Source organism: Mirounga angustirostris, unplaced genomic scaffold, assembly GCF_029215605.1.
Source record: "Mirounga angustirostris isolate CCGP_5_RB_7025 unplaced genomic scaffold, mMirAng1.0.hap1 SCAF_5, whole genome shotgun sequence".
Classification (NCBI taxonomy): Eukaryota; Metazoa; Chordata; class Mammalia; order Carnivora; family Phocidae; genus Mirounga; species Mirounga angustirostris.
The window spans coordinates 100,052,964-100,072,531 of record NW_026991713.1 but is presented as its reverse complement, the minus strand read 5'-3'; the positions used below and the strand labels follow the sequence as shown (position 1 = coordinate 100,072,531).

Genomic DNA, 19,568 nt, shown 5'->3' with positions numbered 1-19,568 from the left:
CATTCACATCTTTTTAAAAAGTAAATACATATTGTTATCCATCTTTCAGAATACCTGGGTGGCTCAGTCAGTTAAGCGTCTGCCTTCTGCTCAAGTCATGATCCCAGTGTCCTGGGATGGAGCCCCGCATCGGGCTCCCTGCTCTGCGGGAAGCCTGCTTCTCCCTCTCTCGCTCCCCCACTTGTGCTCTCCCTCCCTCTCTCTCTTTCTCTGACAAATAAGTAAAATCTTTTAAAAACAAAATATATTATTATCCACCTTTCAAGATCTTTCTCAAGTTCTAGCTCTTTCTGAGGCCTGCGCAGAATACTTTTCCCCTTACCAGATCTGGGCATTTTGCATTCTGAAACAGTGCCACATCAGTCGGCCCTTAGTGTTGCTCTAACTTCTCTGTGTAAGCATCTCAAGGGTAGGATAATTCTGTCGTAGACTCTAGGCACTCCACAATCCCTACTGCTGACGCTGGAACCCAATACGTGCTCAGTAAATATCTTCACACCCACTGGCCATTTATAGGAAGCTTTGGTGGCAAGCATTAGTGGGCACCAGTCTTGAGGACAGGCTGAAGGATGTTCTCCACACCCTATCTTTCCTTCCCATGGGAAAGATAGGCTAGTTGGGATCAAGTAATTGACCAATGAAAGAGCAAACCAAGAACTCCTTTATAAAAGGATACCCTTCTCCCCAGAGGTGTATGAGGCTCTGTCTGGTCTATCCCAAAATCTGTGTGAGTATTCCCACCTCTGGCTAGGGCTTCATGAGGAAATTAAACATGAGGAAGTAAGCCCAAGGAAATACCAGATAGTTCCCCTGCAGGTGGCTAGTTGTGGAGAGGTTAAAGGTCACCATGTGAAAGGTTAAAGACAGAGATGCTCTGAATACACATTTTGGATAAATGCAGAAGGAATAAATACTAAAGTCAATATTTGACTAAACTAAAGCTATTGCCAATATTGAATGAACTTCTGGAATTTAAGAATAAATCCAAACTCTCATATAATGTTTTTATTATTACAACTTAAACATTTAAAAATGTTAGCAGACCCATTATAGGAGTTTGACCCTGTACTGAAGGAAAAATAATTTAATTTCTCAGTAATGACAGCTGCTGGGTTGCTCCTGTGGTTATTACAGTGCACATTTACAATATTAAATATACATTTACTTTCAACCAAGGACAATGGAGGGCAAGATTTTATTTTTCTCAAACGACAATCTTCATTCTAGTTATGTTAATTAGACAGGATGACAACCTACACAAACACCTGATCTTTAATCACACTCAAGTTTGGGAAACTAGAAATAATGCCAAAGTAAGTATTTGCCTATATGATCCCCTGAAAAACAAGGCCAAAGCCAAATTTCAGTGCCTCCATAGATACAGAAGGATGAAGATTGGCTGCTATTTGTCACCCTAGGAGCAAAACAAAAAATATATATATTTATCTGTGGTAGAAAATTAGATTTTATGTTTAAAAAGAACAACAACTCTTTCACTTAGCAGGACAACCACTAAATATTCTGTCCTATCCCCAGAGAGATCAGATAATGGTAGAGCCCAAGGAAACATGAAGACCAAATCCTTATCTTCACAGGGCTCCCAGTCTTTTTGGAACGACAAAATGTCAGTCAGCACACAAAGATACCGTGAGTTATATTAGATAGTCAGATTCCTAATTGTTAAAGAGCAAAAGGTACAGATATGATTTAACATCAGGAGAGAAGTGCTCCCCTGGAAATGACAGAGCAAACCTTTGTCCAGACCAGCGGCTCTCCAACAGGGGGCCAAAAACGGGGTCCGGCAATCAACGGGCTGAATAAATAAGACGTGCCACCCAGAGTGATTACCACTTACCTACTTACTGTGTAAGCTTTAAGTACTTCACACCTAATCATTTAGTCCTCAAAGAAAACCCCTCTGAGTTGGTACTAGCATGATTCCCATTTTAGAGCTCAGGAAAACTTGCCCAAGGACCCACAGTGTGTTCAATGATGAAACTGAGAAATGTGAACCCAAGCCAGAGCTCAAGAACTTAACCTTTACACTATGCAGATCTCTTATGTGCAAATCTCACACAAAGGTCTACGATTTTTCAAGTGTATGAAAATGGACGGGGTGGGGGGCGCCTGGGTGGCCCAATGGGTTAAGCGTCCGACTCTTGATCTCAGCTCAGGTCTTGATCTCAGGGTTGTGAGTTCAAGCACCACGCTGGGCTCCATGCTAGGTGTGGAGCCTACTTAGAATAAAAGTAATAATGAAAAGAAAGAACCAGTGACCACTGAAGTAAGTAAGTAAATAAATGTATGTTTCATGAACTATGGAGTAGCTGTTTTAGTCAGTAGTACAGGTTGCATTTTCTCAATCAAAAGACACCAAAAGTAGAAAGAAATTATGTAAGTGTCCTTAACATTTTTGGTATTACATTTTTAAAAATTCTAGTATAGTTATCATAGTAATGTTATATTAGTTTCAAGTGTACAATATAATGATTCGACAACTCTATACATTACTCAGTGCTCATTAAGTGTGCTCTTAATCCCCTCCACCTAGTTCACCCATCCCCCACCCATCTCCCCTCTGGTAACCATCAGTTTGTTCTCTAGAGTTAAGAGTCTCTTATTTTCTTTGTTCGTTTTGTTTCTGAAATTCCACATATGAAATCATATGGTATTTGTCTTTCTCTGACTTATCTCGCTTAGCATTACACTCTCTAGATCCATCCATGTTGTGGAAAATGGCAAGATGCCTTTTTTATGGCTAAGTAATATTCCATTGTATGAATATACCACATCTTTATCCTTCATCTATCAATGGGCACTTGGGCTACTTCCATAATTTAGCTTTTGAAAATACTGCTGCAATAACCATAGGGGTGCATATATCTTTTCGAATTAGTGTTTTCATATTCTTTGGATAAATACCCAGTAGAGTTTGCTATTACATTTTTGACACAAATCATACTGGTAACATTGTAATCCTTAGGCTAGGTGGCATATTCCCAAGGTTCATCATGTTGGTATGTTACATACGGTGTGTATGTGTACATGTACAAACACCCACAAATACTCATTTCACATACTTTTGAATGATTCAGATACATATATATACACATATATATTTATTTTTTTAAAAGATTTTATTTATTCATTTGAGACACAGAGATACAGAGAGAGAGAGAGAAAGCACGAGCAGGGAGAGAGGCAGAGGGAGAGGGAGAAGCAGGCTCCCTGCCGAGCCAGAAGCCCAATGTGGGGCTTGATCCCAGGACCCTGGGATCATGACCTGAGCTGAAGGCAGACGCTTAACCATATATATTTTAAATGTTTAAGAGCACTGGCAGTCAAAGAAGGTCAAAAAGGCAACTTTAAAAGACAGGAGGGTCTTCATGTCTGAAGGACGGGCCTAGCATTAGGGAGGTGAATTAGATGAGCTCAGGAAAGCTGATTTTGGCAGTAACAAAGCTTTTTACTACAGCATGCATCATCTACAGAATAAGGTGGGTGATTTAAAAAAAAAAAAAAAAAGTATGTTCTCTAGCAAAAAGGAAAAATTTTGGAAGGATTTTGAATGAGTGATTAATACCACTGGAAATAATTACATTGTTAAACATCTTTAATGTGAATACTAATTTAAATAGGCTAGGAACAGGTTCACTCAGGGGAGGGAAAGAACAGAATATCTGCGTACTTTCTACATTGAGTATGTGTAAGTTTTACAATCAGAAGAACATAAAGTGAAGAATCGGGGGAAAAAATCTGGAAACAATAAGGTTCTAGTCTGGGAACTCAAGACCCCAGTCCTACTGCCCCTTCCCTCTCCCTTCCACTTCTCAGCCCCTCCTGTACTCATCCACAGAACAGGTCAGAACTTTTTCACTGGAAACCTTTCCGTCCTATCCTTCATCTTTCCCTTCTACCTTATCATTCCCCTCTCTAGTAGACTTGCATGTGCTTAGCACTCTGCCCCCATCTCCACCATTACACTTAACCACATTAGAGTAATGACCATCATTCAGGAACCACCCACTTCAAGGTGGGCACTGTGCTAGATACCTGCCCGATGTTCCCTCTTTCCCAACCATCACAATTCCTCCCATTGACAAATGTTACTATCCCCAGAACCTGCTCCAGATCAAATAGTATGAGGGTGACCCAACTCTCAGTGGCAAGTGCATCTTAAGCACTCAATATGTGCTAACAGAAACTAAAAGATGTAGACTTACACTACTTGCTTCCAATAAAGAAAAAGATATAGGGGCGCCTGCGTGGCTCAGTTGTTAAGCGTCTGCCTTTGGCTCAGGTCATGATCCCAGGGTCCTGGGATCGAGCCCCGCATCGGGCTCCCTGCTCCGTGGGAAGCATGCTTCTCCCTCTCCCACTCCCCCTGCTTGTGTTCCCTCTCTCACTGTGTCTCTCTCTGTCAAATAAATAAATAAAATCTTTTAAAAAAGGAAAAAGAAAAAGATCTAGAAAAGCAGTCCTCTAAAGGTGAACTTTTCTTTTCCATCCCAACTCATTCCTCCAGATAACACCCAATGGTCTTAGCATCAAAAGAAACTAGCACAGGGGCGTCTGGGTGGCTCAGTCGGTTAAGTGTCTGACTCTTCAGTTTTGGCTCAGGTCATGATCTCCGGGTCCTGCGGTTGAACCCAGGGATGGGCTCTGCGCTCAGCCTTGAGTCCGCTTGAGATTCTTCCCCTTCCCTCTCCCTCTCCCTATTCTTGCCCCCCACTTCTAAAATAAATCAATAAATAAAATCCTACCAAGAAAAGAAAGAAAGAAGAAGGAAGGAAGGAAGGAAGGAAGGAAGGAAGGAAGGAAGGAAGGAAGGAAGGAAGGAAGGAAGGAAAAGAAAGAAACTAGCACACGTTGGGATAGCCAAGTGCATAAACCAACAGCAAGGTAACTGCCAACCCATCCAGCCAGCACCTTACCCACCACCCCTGTCTCCTGGAGTTTTGGAGAATCTCCACACTGTTACTTTTTACTCTACCAAGGGACCCATAGAAAAGAAATAGATTCCGGCGCCGGGGTGGCTCAATTGGTTAAATGAATGCCTTCGGCTCACGTCATGATCCCGGGGTGCTGGGATCAAGTCCCACATAGGGCTCTCTCCCCTACTCAGTGGGGAGCCTGCTTCTCCCTCTGCCTGCCACTCCTCCTTCTTGTGCTCTCTGTCAAATAAATAAAATCTTTAAATAAGATAAAATAAAATGAAATCTCTCTTAAAAAAAAAAAAGAAATAGATTTATCCCCTCATACCCTCTAAGGGCATCCCCAGTCATCCAATGAGACATGTGTTAGTTGTGGCTAAAGTCATTTGCTGTAAATGGCTGGAGGAAACGGTTTTATTTCTTCCGCATCCCCTTCCCGTTAGGCTCCATCAGAAAGAACTATAATCAACGATCAAATTACGTTAGGGTATTGCAATTTCACCTATAATAGGGTAAATTATGTACCAAAATGGGACAGCTTGCATACAACAGCACAGTGCCAGGCACATAGTGGGGACTCCAGAAGAAAGATTACTGGAATACAAATTTATGCAGCCAATAACTTTGATACCACTCACCAGGCACTATGTTAAACTGGGGTTGAGTGCTGAGCAAAATCAACACTCTCTAGATGGTTCTTTTTTGTCAAAGACTATTTGTTTAGGTTAACTAGGGGCTGCAGAACTGACTTGCTGCACAGATCCTCTCCACAGGCAGTCGATAAACACTTGAGAACCAAATATTCTTTCCCGTGGGTCTTTGGTAAAATGGAATGACTTTTTTCGTGACTTCAAATCATTTTTATTCTTGAATATTAATCTAAACGGTCGTTTTACTATTGCCGGGGAAGGTCCCTTTAATATGCGCCCCATTTAAAGAGTCCTTAGCTCAGCGGGTCCTTTCTTGCAAATCGGCTGCCCCTAGCATTTTAAAGAGCTACAGGCGGCACGTGTTCCCGGCTCGGGGGAAATCAAGGTAGCTTTCCCCGATTCTGTGCACTGGGGTTACTCCCCACCTGACTCCCCTTTCCTTCTCGCTCCCCAATTCGTTAAGTATATATACGTTAAGTAAACATGGGGAGGCCATGCCGTCTGCGACTACGACCGGCTTTTATAAAAATGCGCGTCTCGGGTGCGGGAAGCGCAACGCGCTGCCGCTCACCTCCGGCTACACTGCTCTAAGCAAACCACGCTGCAGGCTGCAATATATAGGGCGGATCTGGTGCGGCTGGCCAACTCGGTACTGGAGTGATGTAGGGGGATGGAGAAGGATCTGGAAGAATCCGGTTAGACCGGGAAACGGGCGGGGGACGGCTCGGGAAGGACGCTGGGGGTTGGGGAGGGGGTGAGCGGGGGAAAGCCCCAGAGTCCGAGGGTCCCAGGAGTGGGAGGAGGGAGGCCAGGCAGCCAGAAGGAGAAATGAACCCGCCGCCCAAACAAAACAAAACGCAGACACACGTTCATATACACACGCTTAGCACTCAAGCCCTAACTGGCTTACCGGCCGCCGTCTCTAGAAAGTTCTCCGCCCCCTCCCCCTCCGTCCCTCGCTCCCACTCCAGCTCCTCCCAGCCCCTCCCTCCGCTGCGGGGTGGGACCAATCGCTCCCCGCGGCCGCTCATTACCCACCTACTCCGGCTCCCGCGCCCAATCCGCCGCGGGCTGCGAGCGCGCTGGGAGTCAGAGGTGCTCGAGCCTTCGGCCGGTTCGCAGCTGGGGCGCTGCCGCCAGTTCCTTCCCGCCCGCACACCCGTGCAGAGAGGCCCGGCTGAGAGGGCTTGGCTTGCGCCCAGTGCCTGGCTCCCGGAGTAAACAGCGCACCGAGCGGCGATGACCGCCGAGGAGATGAAGGCGGCCGAGAGCGGGGCGCAGTCGGCGCCGCTGCCCCTCGAGGGGGTGGACATCAGCCCCAAACAAGACGAAGGCGTGCTGAAGGTAAGGGGCGGCGGCGCAGGCGCCTATCGCAGCCGGCCTCCCGCCGAGCTGGGGAGGCCCGGGCCGCCTCTGCAGCGTCCGGGCGGGTCGTTGAGCCGGGCGTGCGGCCGGCGGCCGGTTGCATCGCCATCCTGGACCCGGCTGCGTTGTTCGGCGGTGGGAGGGCCGCCCCACGCTCGCAGGGGGTGGCCTAGGTGCGCCGGCCTCCCCACGGCCAGTCTCTGGCCCCCTGGGGAACCCGCGGTCCGGGTGAGGCCCCGGGCCCCCCAGCCCTTGCGGCGCCCGGGCTCGGGACTGCAGCGCCAACTCCGGCGTGCGCGGTGCAGCGCGGAGGGAGGGGCGGGGCCGCACCGCTGCGCGCGAGCTGCAGCTAGGGGGCCCCGGGCGGCGTGCACCCGGGCCAGAGCCGGCCCGCTCCCGCTCCCGCTCCCGCCCCGACGCCGCCTCTCCCTCACTTCACCTCTCCCGGACCCCGCGACCCCGGCCAGGCCGCCAGCGCCCTCCCCGCCGGCCGCAGCCGGCAAGTCCCTGGTCGCCTTAGCCGGCGGTGCTGTGAGATCTCGGCTTCCCCGGGCAGTTAACATTAGCTAGGACCCGAAACGGGTCACCAGAGTGATTTCCTGGCCCAGAGGCCTTTGTACGACTTGGCGCCCGGGGCCTGGCCGCGGGAGAGGTTCTGGCGCCCTCCGTCCCCTTGGTTACCCCCTTCCTAAAGGCTGGGTGGACCCAGTTAGGTCACCCGCTCAGCCATGTTGGCCCCCTTCCCCCTCCCCCCGCGGCCCCGGGAAAACCAGGGAGCGGTGCATGCCGGGACCTGTAGTTCCCCTCCCACCTCGCCCTCCCCCTCGTGAGTTGGGGCAAAGGGTGTGGGGCCCGGAGGAGGTGCTTTGCTGGGAGCCTCGGAGGAGCCTGGGGGAAGGGTCCAGCATCAGGGGGCAGGGCATCTTGATCTGGGTCGGGACGACTGATGGTGCTTCAGAGCAGGTTCTGCCGAGTACAGGATGGCGAAATCCTAGCCTGGATTTCATGTCTCCTCCTCATCTAGTGTTTCTCTTCACCCTGGCTTTCCACTCTTCCGTTCCACACGTGTGTGTGTGAGGCCTGGGCAAAGCTAGAGACCTCGGGGAGCCCTTATCTGGTCCAGAAACGCTCCTGGTTTTGCCCCAGATCTTGGCATCTTAAGCTGTTCTTCCAGTGGGCATGTGGCTTCCCCTAATCTCTCCAGCGCCCTGGTGGTTTCTACAAGGTTATTATTCCCAGAAGGGTCTTTTCCCCTTTTATCTTCCACTCCTTCCCCTTTGCCTTTCTACTCCTCGAGTCGTCTGTGCATTGTTATGCAGGCTCACCCTTAGAAGGTAACCTCATACCTACCACGTGACCCACGGAGTCTCCTTGTCACCTTTTATAAATGTTAAGAAGAGAAGCAGAGCTTGTTTAAGTTCCTGAGAAATGCTCCAGCCCTCAAATAAAAGACTTCACTAGCCTATCAGTCAGGAATGTTCGGGTCCCAAGTCAGAGTTTAGGGCCTGAGTGAGCACCCCTGTGCTCATCAGTGACCTGATATTTTCTTCACCTCTTTTGGACTGCTGATATTCTGTTATTCATATTTATTTTTCTGTTACCCACAAACCAGACCCAGATCTGATGACCACTGGCACTTAGGAAGAATGAGGAAACCTAGCATAAGTGCTTCCCCCTTTGCTGCTGATAATAATCATCTTCAACTTCCTACCAATTTAATTCTTCAACCATGATAGGGATGATTATCACTAGTTTATAAATAAGGTCTAGAAGAGTTTGACTTGCATAAGATCATACAGCAAAAACTTGAACTCGGGTCTTTTGTCTCTAGTTTTCAAACCAAGTCCTGTTGCACCTCAAGAAAGAGGGAGGGGCGTGGTCAGTGGGGGTGTCCGTTGGCGTCTAGCCAAACCTCATGTGGGAATCATTTGAGGCTTGGGCCCTTTGCTTCCAAGGAGACAGAGAGTCTCTCTATGTTTCCATCAGAGGTGTGTGGGCAGCTTTGGTGCCTCTTCTGCCCCCACACCTGGGTCCTCACCTTCTCTGCCTTCCTCCCAGGTCATCAAGCGAGAGGGCACGGGCACGGAGATGCCTATGATTGGGGACCGCGTCTTTGTCCACTACACTGGCTGGCTGTTAGATGGCACCAAGTTTGACTCCAGTCTGGACCGCAAGGACAAATTCTGTTTTGACCTGGGCAAAGGTAGGCGCATGGTTAGTGGGTTGGTAGCATCAGTTCTGACGAGGGTATAAGCTGTCACAAGCAAAAGCCATACTCTCAGCAGTGTAAGGAGGAATGGTCTAGTTAGCTCTTTTTTCTTCTCTCCTGGAACCGTGTTGATCTCTATCTCACCTTCCCCGATCACCTCTGAACACCTCAGTTCCTCTTCGGGGGTGGATTGCCGTGTTTCTTGAACTCCTTTGTTCCAGAGTTGAGTGATTTTTTTTTTTTTTTTTAAGAGGTCTGAGACCTGGCCGTGATTACTGCAACCAGGTTCTCTACCTCCCTGGTCTCATTTCTGAAGAGTGTATAGCTTCCCGATGGGCATGGTGTAATAAAGGTCTCTGGAGCCACTGTTTAAGCCCAGGGTCAGATCCCTGCCAAGGAGGACCTGTTTGCTTTCTGTACCTACAGGGGAGGTCATTAAGGCTTGGGACATTGCTGTAGCAACCATGAAGGTGGGAGAAGTGTGCCACATCACCTGCAAACCAGAGTATGCCTACGGTTCGGCAGGCAGCCCTCCAAAAATCCCCCCCAGTGCCACGCTTGTGTTTGAGGTGAGTGTCCAGGCACAGAGAGCAAGGCAAAGAGCCAGTCTGATCTCAGCCCAGGGCCTGGCTGCCCTCCATCGCTTCCTGCCGCTTGGAGACAATGTAGCCAAGGCTAAGGGCCTGGCCAAAGGGGGAGGAAGGGGCCTGGAGAGGGCAGCTGGCTCTGCTACTGCCAGAAAATGGCCGCTGGTGGAGATTTTGCAGGGGAAAGAGTTGGCCACAGCCACAAACCCCTCCTCAGACTTGAAGCGGGGTAAGGGTTGAGGCATGTTTTATTTCAAGAGCCATGCCCGGAGATTGGTTATAATTTTGACTGAGAGGAGTCAGAAAGTCAGAATCTATAGTTATAAACCACAGTATAGAATATCGGTGCTTTAGGGATCAAAGGAGAGGAGAGATGCCCCCCATGGGTCGAGGAGCTGAGGAAAGCCTTCACTGAGCGGTGGAACTTGACACCATTCGGTGTCAGAATGGCTGAGCCCTCCTTAGTGGATACTTGGAGAATGTTTGCGAGACTGTTGAAAAATGTTGGGTCCTTTCCACTGCCTACCAGATTGGCCTTCTGAGACGGCTGGATAAGGATTGGCTGGAGCGTGTCCTTCCTGGGTGGAGCAGGTAGTAAATAGATTGATCTCCTGAGGTCAACAAATTGTGTGCGACCTGCCCACCGCTACCAAAGTTGAGACTAGAGCTCCCAGAACTTACCAAAAGTGCTACTTTGTCCACTCTTGGTTTGGCTGTCCAGGTGCTCAGGCCAGGTCTGGCAGAGACCAGGGACTCTTCTGTGGACGGGCTAATGCTGAAAGGGGTCGTGTCGCCTTGCGTCTCATCCCACAGGTGGAGTTGTTCGAGTTCAGGGGAGAGGACCTGACAGAAGAAGAAGATGGTGGGATCATCCGGAGAATACGGACTCGGGGTGAAGGCTATGCCAGGCCCAACGAGGGTGCCATCGTGGAGGGTGAGACCTCTCAGTCGGGGTTTCAATTCCGATTCTGGTACTTAGGCCCTCGGTGGCTCCTTTTCTGATCCGAGTATCTCGTCTGAGAAATGAGGGATGGGACCGTACCTTCCTAACATCCCTCCAGCTCTGAGAATACAACGAGGGCACCTTGGGGCCAGGCAGTGATGAGGTGATGGAGGGAGGCCGGTGGCCTCCCTCCTCAGCCCCCTGCCTGCTCACATCCCAGGCACACTGCCTCTTTCTCCTGCTAGTTGGACTGCAAGGATACTACAAGGACCAGATGTTTGACCAGCGGGAGCTCCACTTTGAGGTTGGCGAGGGGGAGAGCCTGGACCTGCCTTGTGGGCTGGAGAAAGCCATTCAGCGCATGGAAAAAGGAGAACATTCTGTTGTGTACCTCAAGCCCAGGTGAGGAGTGGGCACTTTGTGGGATGGGTGCAGGCGGGTGACCCCGAGAGCTACAGGTCCACAATGAGTTGTGTATCTAGCCTTTTTTATCTGTTCCTCTGTGTGTGCTCACCACCCCCACAGCCTCATTAGTGGTCCGCGTGACTCTGGCACAGCAAACACGATCTCTTCGTATTTAGGACTATGGTCACAACTGTCCACATCTGGAATCAAAGCCTGATCTTTTCAGTCATGGCTGCTCCAGATTTCCTCCTCTATCAATGTCAGAATTGGTGTCTGCTAGTAAACATACTCAGTCATTAATGGCATTTATTGAAACGCACCTATTACATGCCAGACACCGTGCTGAAAATTTCTAGGTGCTCATTATTCCCGCCTTGTAGGGACTAGTTCAGTGAGATTTAGTAATTAGTAAGTTAGTAATCATTCCAGTGTTGGTATGAGTTAGAAGGATATGGAAGGGGGCGCCTGGGTGGCTCGGTTGGTTAAGCGACTGCCTTCGGCTCAGGTCATGATCCTGGAGTCCCGGGATCGAGTCCCGCATCGGGCTCCCTGCTCAGCAGGGCGTCTGCTTCTCCCTCTGACCCTCTTCCCTCTTGTGCTCTGTCTCTCATTCTCTCTCTCAAATAAATAAATAAAATCTTTAAAAAAAAAAAAAAAAAAAAGAAGGGTATGGAAGATGCTAAGAGACCAACTAATTGTGTGAAGAGGTCAGGGAAGATTTTGCCAAACAGGAAACAAGTCTCAAGGGATGGGGAGGTGCTTCGCAGGAAACAGACCGGGAACCTTTTCAGTTTGGAGCAGGTTAAGCGTGGCTGCGGTGACCTACTTTTTTTGACCCCACAGCTATGCTTTTGGCAACGTGGGGAAGGAAAAGTTCCAGATCCCACCAAATGCTGAGCTGAAATATGAAATACACCTCAAGAGTTTTGAGAAGGTGAGTCTGCTCAAGGTCCTCTCTGTCCTGAAGTCAGGTCCTGGAACGTGGCTCTGGGGTAGCTGATGACTTTGTTTCTCCCTTGGGGCATGGCAGGCCAAGGACTCTTGGGAGATGAACTCTGAGGAGAAGCTAGAACAGAGCACCATAGTGAAAGAGCGGGGCACCGTGTACTTCAGGGTGAGCCAGCATCTGGGGCCCTGAGGACACTCCCAGGGAGGGAACAGGGAGCACTTGCAGTCTTCACCTGGTGTATCGGAGCTGGCTGGTCCTGCCCAGGGATCATGTGTCACTCATAACTACAGAGGATGAGAGCCCCGTGCCTGAGCCTCCCTCCCTTTCTAGGAAGGCAAGTACAAGCAAGCTCTACTGCAGTACAAGAAGATTGTATCCTGGCTGGAATATGAGTCAAGTTTCTCTAATGAGGACGTGCAGAAGGCACAGGGCCTTCGGCTGGCCTCCCACCTCAACCTGGCCATGTGTCATCTGAAACTACAGGCCTTCTCAGCTGCCATTGAAAGCTGTAACAAGGTGAGGCCCGTCTAAAGAGGGCACGAGAGCAACATTCGCAGGCTTGGTTGGGTGAGCTGCCAGGGGGTCCGAAACTTGGCCTCAGTGATTAGGGTAGGGATAGGGTAGCAGGTGAACCAGTGGGAGCCCGGAGACGAAGAGCCCAGAGGCAAGGGCTTCAAGAAGCAAGCACCTTGGCCTGTCCCTCATGACGATCTGCTTTATTCTGGAGAGAATGGAAATGTTGTGGCGGGTCTTTCTCTTTCATCGAAAGCCCAGGACTAACTGGGGTTCCTCCCTAGACCTTGGTCTTTTCCATTTCATGCCCGAAGACGACTTCCTGAGGTGGAGCTGGTGGTGTGTGTTCTGCCTGGTCTTCTGAGGACTCCCTTTGGAACCCTGTCTCGGCCAGATAGGCCACAGGGGCTGAGGTCTCCCCATTGCTTCCTCTCTGCGTCCTTAGGCCCTGGAACTGGACAGCAACAATGAGAAGGGCCTTTTCCGCCGCGGAGAGGCCCACCTGGCGGTGAATGACTTTGACTTGGCACGGGCTGACTTCCAGAAGGTCCTGCAGCTCTACCCCAGCAACAAAGCCGCCAAGGCCCAGCTGGCTGTCTGCCAGCAGCGGATCCGCAAGCAGCTTGCGCGGGAGAAGAAGCTCTACGCCAACATGTTTGAGAGGCTGGCCGAGGAGGAGAGCAAGGTAAGGCTCGGGACAGGGAATGGTGGGGACAGACCGAGAAAAAGGTGCTGCCTTGTCCCTGCGCCTGACCCAGCTGTTGTCACTTTTCGCCTCTGGTTGTGCATGCCACTCCTGGACACCAGACGCTGCCCTTGTCCCTGGAGCAGTAACACGTACGTCCCCTTAGCAAAAACCCGTGAGGGCCACAGGTCCTCTGTGATCAGGGCTAAAAACCCCCTCGCGAACCCTAGATGTCAGGAGTTGGGTTGTGTCTCCCAAACTCCGTTCTCCATTCCTTTTTAAAATCTTAAAAGCCTGTGTTTAAATAGGCAATATAGTCAAAAACCAATGATGTATTGTATGGTGACTAACATAACATAATAAAATAAAATAATAAATAAATAAATAGGCAATATAATTATATCGTTCCAGTGAAGCCGCACAAAAGAGTATGTAATAAAAAGCCTCTCTCCCACCACGCAGAAGCAATTGGATATGACTAGTGTTTAGATGGTTCCACTAAATTACATACATGCACAAGTAGACCGTTTTCTTCCTCTTCCCTAATAAAAGGCACCATGTTCTACCGGTTTTTTGTACATCATGCTTTCTTCGTATATCATCCCTGCAAGTACAATGTAAGAAAATAGCTTTCACGTTCTTCACTGTGCTGATGGTGTTCCATCATAGGCGTATATCCTACCGCTTTTCCTAGTCTCTGTTAAGTCTTCCAGTGTTCAAAACCAGCACTGTTGAATAGAAACCGAATGCAAATTGTACAGTGATTTTGTTTTCTAAGTAGCCATGCTAAGAAAAGTGAACAGAAACAGGTGGGATTAATTTCAATATTTAGTTGACCCAAGGTGTCTAAATACTGCAACATGTAATGTTTGTTTTTTTTAAAAATGAGATGATGCATTATCTTTTTTTTTTTTTTTTAAGATTTATTTGAGAGAAAGAGAGAGAGAGCACATGAGAGGGGGGAGGGTCAGAGGGAGAAGCAGACTCCCCGCCGAGCAGGGAGCCCGATGCGGGACTCGAAGCCGGGACTCCAGGGTCATGACCTGAGCCAAAGGCAGACGCTTAACCATCTGACCCACCCAGGCGCCCATATGTAATGTTTTTAAGTTGCATTTATTTTTCAGACTTGAGTCAGTCTTCAGAAATCCACTGTATTATTTTGTACTTAAAATCTCATCAGCTTGACCTAGTTGTAAAGTGGCCAGGAGGCACACGTGGTAGTCACTACCGTGTTAGATGAGTGCAGTTCTAAGTAGTACTGCACGAAGTGATCTCGTAAACGTGTACTTGTGTGTGTGTGTGTATTTCAGGCACACCCAGAGAGGGAGTTGGCTGTGCCAGTGTAATTCTGTTAGAAGCTGGCGTGTATCTCTCTTGTACTTGGGCGGATGAGTGTTTGCAGTACAGAGCTGACGTGGTGTCAGTGTGGTCGGGGGATATAGCTAGTCCCCGCCCCAGCTCAGTGCAGGCAAGTGGGCATGGGGACATGGAGTGAAAGTCGCCTGGCTCATCAGAGGCCTGGGCCAGATAAGCACTGGAACTCATCCCCTTCCTCTCCTCTCTCCCAGGCCAAGGCAGCAATGGCTGCGGGAGACCATCCTGCGGACACAGAGATGAAAGATGAGCAGAAGAATGATGTGGCAGGGAGCCAGCCTCAGGTGGAGACAGAAGCGTAGAGTCTGCCGAGCCCTACTCCTGTGGCTGCCTGCCTCCCCTGCTCCCTCCCCTCCTCCGCCCTGTTAGTTTTGTAAAAACCGAAGATTTTGAGTGAATTAGACCTTTATTTTTCTACCTGGTTAGATGGTGGCTTTGGGGGAAGGGGGAAAGGAATAGGCTGGGGATCGTTCTAGGTGGTGTCACCCCCTCTCCCCTTCCCCCTTCCCCCGTTACATGTGAATGAACGTCCATCCACACGCACACTCATCGGAACGTTAATTTATTTTGCTTCTTTTGTTCGCTATGTCCATTTTTCAAATGGTAGAAGGGAGTGAGTGGTAGGGATGCTACACGGGGTCTGATGTGAAACCAGGGTGGAGAGGGGGGACTCCTGGGCAGCCATTTTCCTCGTCCTTCCCTCCTCCCGGTCCATTCCCCAACATGTGGCCTCCATGTGGGTGCTAGGGGCGTGGGACAAACCACTGCTGTGCCCGTTCCTGCTCTTTGTTCCCATTCTCACCCCAGATGGTATGGCTGAGATGTCTTCTGGTGTCCTGATGACCACCTCCTGCCCCCCAACCCCCCACCAGTATTTCCCTTTGGATCAGTTTCTCTTCTCAGCCAGGTCATGTCCCCAACCCCCTCAGCCTCTTCTCTGCACGTTGCTGAAGGTCTGGGCTTACCTCAAGTTCTGTGCTTGAGCAATAAAGTGGAAATAAAACCTGGGTGTCGGGCAACCCTTTTCTGTTTGGCCTCAAAGGATGGGCCTGGTGGCTACACTTGGGGGGCAAAGCTGAGGGAGCGTCCTCCCCTCCCCCCCAGTCCTGCTTGGGGTGCGGCAGCTGATGAAGCCTTCCGTGAGCACGGTGCCTGCACGCAGGGCCTCCCCCTAGGTGCCACACAGACCACAGCTGGGCAATGCCTTCAGCCTCCCATAGGTGCCCAGCACCCCTGGCCCACAGCTGGGCGGTTTTCATATTTCTGCTTAGGAGGAGGCAAATACAAACACGTAAAATACTGGCACCGCTTTTGTGTCTTTGGGTTAGGTTGATCTGCTGCCTAACCGATCCAGGAGAGGCGAGTAATCTAGCCAAATCTAGCTTTCTCGGTAAAAAATCCCTGTTAGCAACCCTGCCGTCAGACACCTTTTACACAGTGAAGGTACGGAAGAACCGCCAGCAAGCCAGGGGACTCGGGTGCTCACGCAGGCCTGCTTTCCAGCTTGCCTTAGTAGGAAAGAGCTTGTACTTTTTTCTATTTGTTGACCTTTGGCTCCTATAGCATTTCAGGGCCCTGGGAGAAGCCAAGGGGCGCAAGTCTCCTTTGTCTTGTCCAGATGGTCATGGCTGCAGGCTAGAGCCTCTCTCTGTGCCCTCAGCCCTCCTCCTGTGTGAGCTGTCCTTTCTGCGAGGTGGTAGAGGTAGTCTGCCTACCCACATGCCTGTAACAGTTCCAGAAGAAATGTCTCCATGCTTTTACTGAGGAAGACTAATTTGTGTGAAAATTTCATCAAGTCCTATAGCATGGCTGGTGCCATGAGCCAGAACTAAAATTTGGTTCAGTCTTCCGGTGCCCACTGTACTGTACTGTGAAGATGTTTAAGTGGCCAGAAGTCTTGAGGATTCAAAACAGACGGTTCACTCTGCTCTGGACCACGCTCAAGTTCATAGCCTCATCAGTTGCACATTTCCTCACCAACACTCAAAATCCTCCCGGGTGGAGAGAATGTGCTTAGAAAACCAGTAGCAACCAATACTGCTAGCTGTTACTGCAGATTTTGAAATTTTAAGATCAGGTTTATCTTGTCCTAGTGCTGATCCTTACATCAAGTTCTATAAATTTGATCTCCCAAGTCTTTCCCATCTCCGTTCTTCCCCAACATCACCATGCACCGCCCACCGGGTCTCCTGTCCAAGTGCTTAAAACCCTATCAATGACTTCCTATCCCACTTAGAAGATTAGGACCTATTCTGAGGTCCACAGAACCCTGCGGGGCCTGGCCTTGCCTGCCTTACACCAGCAGCAGAGCACTTGACTCCTTCACTCAAACCAGCCACACCACCATAAAACGCGGGAACTGTGCATGTCATTTCACTTAAAAGAGTGAAATCTCCCATCTTCCTGTCTACTGTGTTTCTTCCATTCCCTTTCCAAATGCAGAACATCTCAGACCCTTATTACCAGAAGGCAAAATGAAAAGGGGTTAAGGGCAGTGCTGAGTAAAGCCAAAGTAAAGAGATCCTACGTAAGAGAATTTGTCCTCTTTCTGGAAATCATTATTGCTACTTTCTGGCTGTAGTTCCCCAGCTGCTTGCCAACCTCCGATAACTTGAATGCACCACCCATTGTCCTCAATTATAAAATCTAAGGATGGTAATAAAACCTCGTTTAGCATGTAATGAATAACACTAAATATACCAATTTGGGAGGCAAAAGTAAGAATGAAAGATTCGCAAAGTGGTTCAGAGGAGGGACGATCAAGGAAAAAACACCTTCAAGAATTTCCAGACTTCTCTGGCTAGGAGAGAGGACTGGTCCTATCCTGTGCCCCTCCCCCAAGGCTATAGGTTCCAACTGTCAGCAGTGCTTCACACATAAAATTGTTGTTTTGTATTTTTTTTTATTGAGGTGGAATTCCCACAACAGAAAACTAACCATTTTAATGTGGACAATGCAGTGGTATTTAGTCCAATTAACGTTGATGTACGACCACCACCTCTATCTAGTTCTGAAACATTTTCATCATCCTTTGTTTCCTCATGTTTGGACTCCAGAGGCAGTGAAGGACTATTCTTCATCCTTCAGTTAATAGCCAGTAGAATATGACAGACAACAATCCTGAGGCGCCTGGCTGGCTCGGTAGAGCATCCAACTTGATTTCAGGGTTGTGAGTTCAGCCCTATGTTGGGTGTAGAGATTACTTAAAATCTTTTAAAACAAAACAAAACCAGATAACAACCTTGACAGGCTCTGGGATCAAAGCTTCCCAGAGTGGGTGATCCTTTGTGACATAGCCAAACGTGTGAGGAAGCGGGTGGGACTCAGAAAGAGACCTCTGAATAACAGCATTTCACTCAGGGCAGGGCTGCCCACACTGTTGTTCTGTCTAATTTCTGGGACAAGCAAGTCTGAGAAAGAGGTTTCTGTACTTGAGGACTTCTTAGGACCTTCAGTATGCTAAGGTACACTGTAGATTAGAGAGGGAAAGGGAATGAGGAAGTCTCAAACTGACCCTATTAGGAAGCCCTAGGCCCTGCCCCCAGGATGGTGAGTGGCTCTGGGCCTCAGGTGTAGAGTTTTAAAGGTCCTGATTCTTACCTGGCCATCCTAGGCAGACAGAACTTGGACCCCTCTGTCTACTTGGAGGAAATGGACAAAGAATCTCCCTGGAAATTCTTCCCACTTAACGCCCCCCCCCGCCCCCCCCCCCCCCCCACCATAGCAGGTTTCAAATGAAGCTGTCGTTTGGCTGGTTGGTAAAGAATATACCAGCCACACAACTGTATCCGTGTCATCTAACCAGGAAGACGGCCTGGTGAGGCAGTTCTGGGGAGTAAGCCCACACCCATCCTCAAAGAGTGCTTGGCTTAAAAAAGACGAGCTCTAGAGATGGTGTCAGTAGAGACCCACCATCTACCCCATTAGAAAGGGCCAAGAACAGGGGCGTTCCTTGTGGAGCCAGGGATCTGTCCACATGGCTCTGCCACTTACTAAGAATGCAACACACAATGCAGTTAAAGTAATTGATGCAAGGTGGGGAGAGTAGAAAGATTTGATTCATGTCATATTTCTTGAAGACCTATCTTACCTCCCTTTCTAAATTTATTTGGTTCTCTTGACAAAAGCCAAAAGGCATGGTATCCATAATGTCATCATAATGACAGGACCTACAGGACAAACATTAACAGGCAACCCCTGGCATAGAAGGGTCAAGAACAAGAAATGCAACCGTTGAAGAAGATAAAATTAAGGCACTGTGAAATGCTGGGCCAGGGTATGATTTCAGAGAACTGGGTTAGACCAGGGCACTTGGTGGCAGAAGCCTGGTGATCCTCATCTATTTTGTCCTGGGTTATTTATGAATTTACTTATTTATTTATTTTACAGTTTCATTCAAAAGGTTGGAAAAAGAGAAAACAATGGAGAAATAACAGTGAAAAGAAACATAATTCAAAACTTTTTAACTTTACATTTAGAGGTAAACATTTTAAATTGGCTTTTGCTTTTCCGTCCCGTAAAACCTACGATGAAGCTTAAGGTGTGAGCTAGAATGAGAGAACAAAGATGTGGTAGAGCAGGATGAGGTTGCATGCAACCCCTCCATAATGAGATCATGTATTTAAAGCACCAGGTACACCTGTATGACACTAGAGCCTTTGAATGGACCTGGCCAAACCCACAGTATACCACCAAAAACAAAAACTTTAGTATCTGCAGTCCCCAGTATTTGTCTGGACTACCTCCTGTTTACTGTTCTGTTTGCTGTTCCTTGTTCTCATCTTATCTGGCTGTCAGATCCATCGTGACCTCTGGGACAAAATGTGCCATCCCCCTCCCACACCCCCAGGCAAAAAGGTCCTGCCCTCAGTGCCTTCTCCCACTTTGTTCAGATATAGAAAGCGGGACCATCTCCTATCCAACCTCCCCAGGTGAGGTGGATATCCTTATTTTC

At 48.9% G+C, this 19,568-nt stretch overlaps 1 protein-coding gene across 2 annotated transcripts; it reads left to right on the top strand.

The window, feature by feature from the left end:
- Positions 1-6,648: 6,648 nt before the first annotated feature.
- On the top strand, positions 6,649-15,621 carry FKBP4 (FKBP prolyl isomerase 4). Of its 2 annotated transcripts, XM_045874067.2 has the most exons (10): positions 6,649-6,928; positions 9,008-9,152; positions 9,585-9,727; positions 10,559-10,679; positions 10,934-11,090; positions 11,937-12,027; positions 12,124-12,207; positions 12,373-12,558; positions 13,001-13,240; positions 14,809-15,621. In XM_045874067.2, exons 1-10 carry the CDS (start codon positions 6,824-6,826, stop codon positions 14,914-14,916), a joined length of 1,380 nt encoding a protein of 459 aa, XP_045730023.1. In that variant the 5' UTR covers positions 6,649-6,823; the 3' UTR covers positions 14,917-15,621. The 2 variants fall into 2 exon arrangements, with proteins under 2 accessions (XP_045730023.1, XP_054363216.1); XM_054507241.2 differs by lacking the exon at positions 12,124-12,207.
- The last annotated feature ends 3,947 nt before the right edge of the window (positions 15,622-19,568 follow it).